The sequence below is a fragment of the Chondrus crispus genome, genomic scaffold (assembly GCF_000350225.1).
Source record: "Chondrus crispus Stackhouse genomic scaffold, scaffold_195, whole genome shotgun sequence".
Lineage (NCBI taxonomy): Eukaryota > Rhodophyta > Florideophyceae > Gigartinales > Gigartinaceae > Chondrus > Chondrus crispus.
The window spans coordinates 96,219-106,109 of record NW_005179068.1 but is presented as its reverse complement, the minus strand read 5'-3'; the positions used below and the strand labels follow the sequence as shown (position 1 = coordinate 106,109).

General features: G+C 53.4%; 3 protein-coding genes; 1 reads left to right on the top strand and 2 right to left on the bottom strand.

The window, feature by feature from the left end:
• Positions 1–95: 95 nt before the first annotated feature.
• Positions 96–230, bottom strand: CHC_T00003560001 (hypothetical protein). Its single transcript, XM_005714835.1, has one exon. The coding sequence runs from the start codon at positions 228–230 to the stop codon at positions 96–98; it is 135 nt and encodes a 44-aa protein (XP_005714892.1).
• A 44-nt stretch (positions 231–274) lies between these two features.
• On the top strand, positions 275–535 carry CHC_T00003559001 (hypothetical protein). The gene has a single exon (XM_005714834.1). It carries the CDS (start codon positions 275–277, stop codon positions 533–535), a length of 261 nt encoding a protein of 86 aa, XP_005714891.1.
• Positions 536–3,177: 2,642 nt separating this feature from the next.
• CHC_T00003558001 (hypothetical protein) lies at positions 3,178–4,520 on the bottom strand. XM_005714833.1 is given in 2 exon segments: positions 3,178–3,284; positions 3,285–4,520. The coding sequence occupies 1 exon segment, from the start codon at positions 4,518–4,520 to the stop codon at positions 3,285–3,287; it is 1,236 nt and encodes a 411-aa protein (XP_005714890.1). The 3' UTR covers positions 3,178–3,284.
• Positions 4,521–9,891: the final 5,371 nt, after the last annotated feature.

The following is a 9,891-nucleotide window of genomic DNA, read 5'->3' as shown; positions in this document are numbered from 1 at the left end:
TGTACCAAGGGTACTGTATATTGATCGAGATAGCTGCTTTTGATCGGTCAGGTACCCTTGCCGACCGAGCGCAACTGAACAACACAGCCTCATGATTAGAGGGCTGTCTTGGTAAGAGACAAGGGAAGACAAAGCAGCACGTTTGGTGAGGGGAGAGCGATGTGACGGTCTTTGAGTGCCTTTCTACGAGCTGTACACACGTGTACAGAACGGTACTCCGTACATAACATAACTTGAGGGCCGTTAGAACCGGGTCTCAGGCTGAGACCCTGCGATGAGCATTCGTCAGCAAAATGTTTGGGCAAAAAGTTTAAAAGCTCTCAAGTTTGACCAACTTGAAACTCAACTTTTACGGAAACGCCGCGCCCACTGTGATGCCAAACAAAAACTTGGAGATCGCCTCGCGACGCCCGTGTGGTGTGGCGATGTTTGCGTCGTGCTCTTGACGCCCGTGGGCGGACGCCTCGCCCGAATGGCCACATCTACGTTACTGCTGTCTAGTGTCTATGGCAACCTTTGTCCTCATACTGTATGAGGACGACTTTGCTCGACCTATTTTATTACAAGAGAGAAAATGATACCCCCGCCACCGCCACTTGACTTCTGACTTGGGGACAGAAACAAGTTTGTGAGAATTGCATGTTCTTCGTTGTAAAAATAACTAGCAAAACCAAAAACGCCATTTGAAAAAGGCAACTAGATGCTCAATCTGCATTACATTGTTGATCTTTCTGCGTACAGCGTATTATTATTGCCGAAAACAAATGCGTTGAGGAAATAGTGTCCAAGATAGCCTTTTAAAAAATGTTCAATTTAATTTTCATACTTGCAAAGGAAAGAACTGTCGTCGGATACACACTAGGATAGACACTTCGTGTAGAGGAGTACGACTCTCGACGCGGTGGTGCGGAGGCGGTCGAGGGGCGTGCAGAGGGGAAATGTACAACAAGTGTACAACAAGATGGCAACAGCCGGCAGGGTGGCTGCCGGCTGTTTTCGGTTGATCGTCTTGCGGAAGTGGTATGCGGTTTTAGGGACCTGCGGTGCAAGGAACGACGGCTCGGTTTAGTGAGTCTTCTGGGTCGTAGCTCTACTACCACGCGAGAGGTAAAAGGCGCCCCGCCTTTTAGGGCGGTGGCCGGTGGCCGGTGGCCGAGGGTCGCCGCTGTCGTATCTTACACGTGTACATAGCTCCACCGGTACTTACAGTAACACCGCCGTCGCTCCTCCCACAGTAAACACGACCAAGGTCTTGAGTCTCTCCTACAACCGCGATGCGCGAACAGCTGCTACCTGTGTTACGTGTGTGCGTGGTACGGGTGTGCATGCTGTACATGGGAACCAACATTCGTTCCAATACGTATTACAGGTTGCTACGTGTACAAGAAATTTGTCTCACGGCATTTCTCATGTTGCGTGCGTGAAATGTAAATTACCTTTTATTTCACGCACTGTACTTTGATCTCGATCTGGGATAGCGATCCCGATCCATATACTTCGCTCACGCACTCTTAAAGGAGAACCTCAGGGAGACCCTCAGGGTCTCCTTTAAGACAGCATGGACGTGGCGACGTGACGTGGCAAGCACCACCTCCGATGCAGCAATGCAATGCAATTCGCATCACCTTCGTTGATGAATGCAAAGTTAGCATTTGGCCCGCCGGAAACCTCGTGCCTCCGATTCGGACCCGACTCAATGGAAATGAATAACACCCAACTTTCCTCTTCACTGCCGTCGAGTAATACCAAGGAATGCTGAGTCTGCATATGGGCTTACACAACTTTTACGAGGGAATCGCATCGTACTCTTGCGGTTTAACGGTAGTGAGCATAAAATGGCCGCATCAGTGTCTGCGCAAACTCCTCCTCCCCCTCCACCTACGTATGCATTTTTCTATCGACGTCGTATTTAGGTAAATGCACATACCCCTCCAGCATGATCCAGACTTGCACATGTTGCTCCTCCGACATGCTCCACACTCTCCCCTTCCTTCCCGCATATGATAAAAGCACTTACTCTTCGACCTGAAATTCCTCCTGACCACGCACTTTCTTCGCCAGCACAACCCCGTGCTACATTCCACATGCAGCTTGCATGTGGCACACTCTTCGACCTTGAGCTCATACAAATGGAAACAGTGCCTCTTGGAAGCGAAGCTCATGTCGACTATACACTTGCCCCGCCAGCACTGCCCCACCTGACAGTCCGCAGAGGACTCGCATGAACCGCAACGGCCATCGCCAACGGACACCGACGAAACGCGCCTGCATCGAGTCTGACCCCCCCACTTCTCGTTCACACACACTTTGTCCCTGCACAAACCGCTACGACATTCCCTATTTTCCATACACGAGGAACACGCAGGCAACTTCAACTCCATCTCGCCACACTCAGAGTCCTTACGCCCCGCAGCTGTGGCGCACATTCCCCAATCACATACAGATGACTTACACTGCACATCAATCTCACAAGACGAGCACATCGGAAGCCTTCTTGCGCTTGGAAAGCACACATTAGCGACCTTCTTCCCTTTGCTGACGCACCGGCCGTGCCAGCATCTCTTCCCCAAGCATTCATTCGCTTGTCTACAACGAGCGCACTCTGCCTTCTTGTCTTTGGGACGGAAACACTTTGTTCGCGAGTAGGCCGTAGGGAGGACGCAGCGGCCGCGCCAGCACTCGCCCCCAATGCACTTTGAATTGGCAGTACAAGGGGAGCATTCAGGTAGTACAGTGGTGGGGAAGCAGAGGCGCTTCGAAGACTCGGTGGAGAGAATACACTTGCGTTGCCAGCAGACGGCCGAGAGGCACTGAGCGTTGTGCTGGCAAGGATGGCACTCGGGGAGCGTGCCTTGTCCTAGAAGGACAGCGTGAAGGGGGGGGATCAATAGCAGAAGCAGCAGCTTCGGTATAGAGAAGATACAAGGCATTGATACCGGTGGGATGGGGGTTTGAAAGCTTGCGCAGACGAACGAGAACGCATGAGATACGTTTGCTTGGCCATATACATGGACTTCAGGCGTGGGAGGATGCCGCGTGCCTCGATTTGCAAAAACGGAGGGAGAGGGAAGGAGATCTGAAAGAAAAGCCACACCTGTTCTTTGTATATTGACAGATGATAGAACTTCGGGCATTAATGATAATGAAGAGATGCGAGAGTGATGATGGGAGAGAAAGTGCCTTGAGTTTCCTTTACAGCCAGTGCTTCTCCACGAGGAGCGAGAAGAGACCTGAAGAAAGCAAGAAAGGCAATTGAAGTTGCAAAAATGCCCTCTCCTCAGGAATCACTTCCTCCCAATTGGCATGAGCAACCCGCAAAGCACGCCCGCCCCGACGGCGGCGTACACCTCCTTCCCCACGCCCTCTTTCTTCTCCTTCTCCCTTGCCCTTTCCACCCAATCAACCAACGCATAGAACAACGCCCCACTCTCTACCCCCACTACCTCTGTCACCAACTTCTCCGCCGTCGGTCGCTTTGCCACCACCCCCACTCCGCTCAACCGATACCTCATCACCCCCTCCACAATCTTAGCCTCATACTCTCGCCTGACTCCCTCCTCTTGTCCTCTCCCGGCAAACTCACACATTGCCTCGGCAATCTCCTCACAATCCATTCGCCCCACTTCCCCTTCCGCCTTCCACACACCCCTCACCGCCTCAGTGGCCCTCATCGTTAGAGCACTCACCAGCCTCCTCCCACTCCACCATCCTACCTCCCTCCCCAAATCGCTCATTTCCCTCGTCCTCCCCACTCCCCCCATCGTCTCCCCCAGCACCACTCCGACCTCTCCCTTTGCCACATCCGCAGCTGTCCTTCCGTCATCCGCCTTCATCACCAACGCCCCTTCCTGCAGCAACTCTTTCGCAGCCTCCATATGCCCACCGTCTGCCGCAAAGTGCAGCGCGCTCATCCCCTTGGCGTCTGTTTGATTCAAGTCTGCCCCTGCCCTCGCCAAAGCCATGATCACCTCGGCGTGCCCTCGTCTCGCTGCAAAGTGCAGTGGTCCGCGCCCCGCCCGCGTCAGCGCCGTCACACTTGCGCCGCGCGCAACAAGCAGCTCCACGTGCTCGGTGCATCCGTGCCACGCTGCAAGATGTAGCGGTGTGGAGCCAGACGACGCCCGCGCGTCGATCGGCGCGCCTGCCGCTAGAAGCGCTTCCATCAGCGATGCCGGTGCCAGTGATGCGGCCGCGACAAAATGTAGCGGCGTCCACGCCGATGGGCCTGCCGTCGCAGACAGTTCGGACGCCAGCGATGCGGGCGGCAACGATTGCAGCGTGGAGGCGGCGAGCGCCCATTCGCTCGTCGACGTGTGTGCAATGAGAGACATGACTGCGACTGCTATGCTCTCTCTTTCTCTCTCGCTCTCTCTTTCTCCTTTGTTAATAGGGAGGGCGACGGAAGCGAAGGGGGGATACGAGGGGGAGGGTGGTGAGAGCGGATAAAAGAATGGCGGGGCTGAACCATGGCAAGATGGAATGCGAAGGAAGTGCACGACGTAGCAACGGACTGGCCGCATCTAAGACGGCATTCTGCGGGGAGGAACCGCGGCGCAAAGGGTGGCGGCGCCAATCGAGGGCAGGCGTGAGTTGCGTAATCGCGGGATAAATTGCGGCGCCTTCGCCACGCGTCTCGTCAGACATTCTTTGCCCCGTCTCCCGGCCTCAGTCCGCCTTCGGCCCGACGGCGCCAACAGTCAACGCGCCACCCTCTGCCGCCATCGCATCCGGCGGGCCCGTATCCACCTTTGCGCGGCGCCTCCTCTGCGCCATCACCTCACGCGCGACAAACTCGGCCGCGACGCCACCCACCATGAAGACAATGGCGACCACGAGCAGCGCCACTCCCACCGGGCGCAGCTCGCCGTTCGCCACGCACCGCGCCGTCCACACCTCGGCCGCCTTGGCGCCCTCCCGCAGACCCGTCACCCGCGTCACGACGGCGGTCTCCTGGCGCAAGCCGACCGTCAGCACCTCGACGCCCTTGATCGCCAGTGGCACGCACGTAAGGACGTCCGTCGCCACCGTATACACGAGCATGCCGGCCGAGTTGACGTCCGCGATCAGGGCCACGGGCACGAGGTTCATGGCCAGCGGCAGCGCGAGGATGGCGATGTTGCTCGGGGTGGTGGCGTCGCTCGCCTGCTGATTCGCGTGCTCGCCTGCGCTCAGCGCCTCCGCGACGGCGATGTTGTCGGCGGGGAAGATGGTGCCGAAGCCCGACGCCGGTACGCTCCCGGACAAGTTGGCGTACACGGTGGTGCCATCCGCGCCGTCAACGCGCACGGGCGCCGGCTCTAACATGCCGTCGCGATTCGCGCGCAAGGACTCCCACAAATACTGGCGCTCCCCCTCCGCCAGCGTGAGGTTTTTGCCCTGGTTGGTGATGCGACTCTCCAGGTACCAGACATTTGCCAGGCGCACAAAGGCGGCGTAGTTGTGGGTGCACTTCTGTGTGCGGACGTCGTAGACAAAATCGGTGCCCCGCGTGGCGTGTTGCCAGGGCCTGCCCGCGCTGGCGGCCATCTCGACGGCGTTTGCGGCGATGTCGTTGCCCCAGTCGCGGACCAGGTCGTACAGTTGGTCGGTGGCAAACTCGGCGGAGCCCGAGCCGTAGACGTTTGTGACGCAGCCCATGTCCGGCGGGGGCCAGGCGCGCAGGCCAAAGTAGGTTGTGACGTCCGTGCGCCACTCAATGTCGCGGTCGTTGCAGGTGGTGAGGACGAGGTCGCGCGACGAGTTGAGCGAGGCGGTGGCGGCCTCAGCGACGGAGGTGTCGAGGGAGGTGATGAAGCGCAGCAGGGTGTGCACACGGGAGGGGACCGAGGCGGACTTTGTCAGCGGCGCGGCCGAGGAGGCCAGGGAGAAGCGGTTCAGCGCCCATTCGGGAGGGGTGAAGGGGGTGGGCGTGGGGGAGGAGGTCGGTTGGGCAGAGAGGACGGGGAGGAGGCGGAGGAGGAGGAGAAGGTGAAGCGTAGTCATTGCGGGAAGGCGTGCGTGGGGAGCTGCATCGGGAGGTGGTGGGAACCGGAGACAGTGGGGATCGGAGACAGTCGGGGTTGAGTCGGTTCGGGAAGGCGATGGGAAGAGGATGCGGAGTGCGGAGCGGAACGGAACGGAAGCGGAAGCGGAAGACGAGACGAGGTGCCACGGAAGGAGGCTCCGCATTTTCGACGGGTGTGTAAATTGAATCATTACAGTACCGGCGCAAGTGAAGAGGAGTCCAATCAACTCTGTACAAGAGTCTGCAACCCAACCTTCCAAAAATTTGCAGAATTGTGTTGTCATAACCGCAGATTCCTTCGTCTTTGAGACCGAATGTTTGGGCAAATTTTTAGATTTGAAATTTGACGATAATTTTTGGAGGATTTTACAGCGAGGCCGAGGACGCTTGTAGCTACAGTAGAGCTCAGCCACAAATATCGAGCTATTGCGCAAAGCCCTTTCGGTGCACAATTGTCTAGTGTCTAGGTGACAAATGACCTCATATGAGGTCACTTTTCAACTTATTTTTCTCGACTTGTGCTAGCTCAACAAGATAGAAAAAAGATACTCTCGACACGGCAGTTGACTTCTGCGTTGTGGAAGGGTGGAGTTTGGTGAGATCTGCACGTCTTCTCCAGCCATTTTTAAAATGCCCAAAAAGGAGCCTTTTTTGACCAACCTCAAAACGTTTTATGTTGATATCTTCGAAACCAAAACGCCTGTTTAAAAAGTCAACTCATCATTGATACTTCAGTAGATTCTTAGTCTCTCTGTGCATTGACAACCGCCATCCCAATGTTTTGCAAGATGTTATTGCCGAGCGCGTATACGTTAAAGAAATGGTGTCCAAACTGAATGTTTTAAAGTTTCGATTTAATTTATATATTTTTGCAAAAAAAAGCTGGCCTCATATGAGGCCATGACTGACCTCATATGAGGTCAAATTGCTTGTCGTCTAGACACTAGAGGTTTCAAACGACGCCCGTCAAAGTGCTCATAAAATGATTAGGCCAAAGGCTTTGGTACTGCAATAGAAATTTATTGTTTTCCGACATATCTGTAATTACTGAACACCTGTTTCATATCAAAAATAGTTCGCAACAACAAATATCCTAGCGCACCAATCACGGAGACTGAGTGTCTTCGTCAGAACCAATCATGCTGCGAAACCTGGTATCCATCTTTTGTCGACGCCTGCGACAGTAGCGTTCTTGCCGCAATTTGCGCTTCTCCAAAAGCTCACCCCCGATACTGTAGTTGCGATTTTAGAATCGCTGATGGAAGTCCAAATCGTCACAACGCAGACCGTCGACACGAACATGCGCGTTTGTCAGCGCTAGGCAGAGCCTAAAAATGGGATCATAATTGGCTTCACTCCACCGATACTTACTCCCAACCACTCCCCAAAGCGAGCATAGACGCCCAAAAAATTCCCCACTATGATTCTATCCGAAGATAGTTTGCGGTTAAAAGATTCCTCCTCGAAAGACAACATCCCACGGGCAGGACGCTTGTGGGGTGTAACGGCGCGCACAAATTCCATTGCCCCCTGGTAACCTTTGTCTGCAATAAGGCACCAATGCCCCGGAAACTCCTCCGAATAAAGTCCACCATTTGTCATTTGCCCCTCTCCCTCACACTTTCGCATGGCTGTATCGTGAAAAGTCTTGTTGCAGTGCATAATATCGATGTCCGAGTAGGACCCCGGATAATGTTGTGTAGAATCAATCGCAAACCCGGTCGGTAAGACCGAAACCTCTACTTTACACCCATATAATTTGTGCTTCCACGAAAAATATTTTTTAGATTCCTCATGATTTCCTGATGGCCGATTCGTATGCTGAAACGTCACGTCAGTTGCGTACAACGCATACCTGAAATTGCTAAAGGTTTTCGCTTTCTCTTCCAATACAGTCATGCTGTGATGCTCCATCGTCTGGACTACAAACAGACGATAGAACTCATCCGTTATTAGACAGATGAAATTCATTAGAAGACGCTCGAACGTTGGCCCCTTGATCTTAAAAATACGCCCTAGGAGGTCCCAAGTACCGCTGTGCTTGAGGACCGTAATCACCATGAACAAAACGTCTTTGCCCGTAAACGGAGATTTGCGTCCACGCCCGACATTGAATTTTGACGTTATAAAATCCGCGAACGTCGTCCAAATGCTTTGAAATTGCCGAATATTAAAGTTTGTCATTTGGACGATTGACGCAGACCCCCCACTCTGATAGAATGTGTCGAGAATAAGGGACGGAGAGTCACATTCTTCGTCAGAGCTGTCATTGAGAGGTGTAGTCTCATATCGAGAAAATGCTTCATCACGGCGGAGGGCTGTGTCGGCGAGGATCTGGATACCGGCGGTGGCCTCCGTGGCCGAAATATTTTGCATGTCGGAGTCCGTGATGAGGCGGAGCACGGGGCTGAAAGTAGAATTCGTAGCACGAGGAGCGATCTGTGCTTTTCTTTCAATACAACCAATAGAAGGCGCGAGGGGAGTACAGTGCCTGGTAGGGGAAGGGGCGGCTGGTGTGCGATCGGGGCACTGGGAAAGCGTTAACAAGAGAGCACGAGGTGTGCCCGGAGTTGCGGTGGGCGCGCGTGGGTGCAAAGAGGAGGGGAACGGCGGGGATGATTGCGGGGGGATGGGTGGGAAGGCAGCCGGGGAGGACGGCGAGGGGGGCAAGGGAGCCGCCGCTGGCGAGCTGGTGTGGATTTGAAGGGTCGGCGATGTGCATTTTTGACTGTATAGTGAGATGACGCAATGGGTCTACGTGTCGACATCGAGGTATTGCGCAAATACAGTGCGTTTTTTGAAAAGCCCGCCCAAATGAGCGTGGTTGTCTTTTTATTGTACAAAAGCGTTGCTTTCGAGAAAGGATCTTTGATGTGCGAAATCTCGTCAAAATCGTGCTTTGATTAGTTTCACAGATAGTATATTGTCATTTCTATATTACTTGGTCCGTTCTATTTTTAGCCCTGCTATTTTGCAATTATCAGAATATATGCTCAGCAATCGCGGATGTGCGTGGGAGGTCTAGTGGTGGCAAAAACTATAGGACATTCGGGCTTCTTGGGTCCAATGGGTCCAACTTTTAAGTAAACATGACACGCATTGCTGTGTGTATCTGGCCCGTGCCGCTCTGAGTAAGAATATCAAAGCAGAATAGAAAAAATGCAAGCAGGTACCAAGATATCCACCTTTACGCGAAAACACCCGGCAAAAAATATAGGTACACATTTGTGCGAACTCCAAAAGCGCCCGAAGTTCGCGCGCAGTACTTGAATTACTGTTCTGATGCTCGCTAAAATTTGATAAGCCATACCTTAGGCATCTATGAAGCTGTAGAGAAACGCAAAAGCGATGTATAGCGCCTTCGTCACGTTCCAAAATGCCTCGCAGGTGCCGCTTGTCTGATTTTGAGAAAGGACAAATTCTAGCGCACAAATCGAACCATTGGACTGTTTCTCACATTTTTGATAAGCTACGACGCCCGACGAACGTTGTTAAATCCGTTCTCCGAGATGAGAAGGGCTAAAAATCAAAAACAAAGACGGAAGACCCCGCCAAATATCGGACGCGGACAAGCAGCGTATCATTTGCGAAGATTCAAAAGGCTTGCTTGGCCCTCAGAGATTTTAAAGGCCTTGCAGGTGTCTGTAAATCCCCGTTATTTCCGTCAATTGCTTCAAGAGATTTCTTGTTTGCGATACAAACGCATCGCAAGAACGCCTGATATGAAGGAACATCATAAAAAACTGAGAGTGAAGTGGGCAACTGAACGCATGACTTGGAACCAGCGAAAGTGGAACTTAGTGGTCTGGTCCAACGTGAAGAAGTTCAGTCTCGACGAAGTAGACGGGTTAGCGTATAAGTAGCATGATTTAAGAAGGACGAAGGAG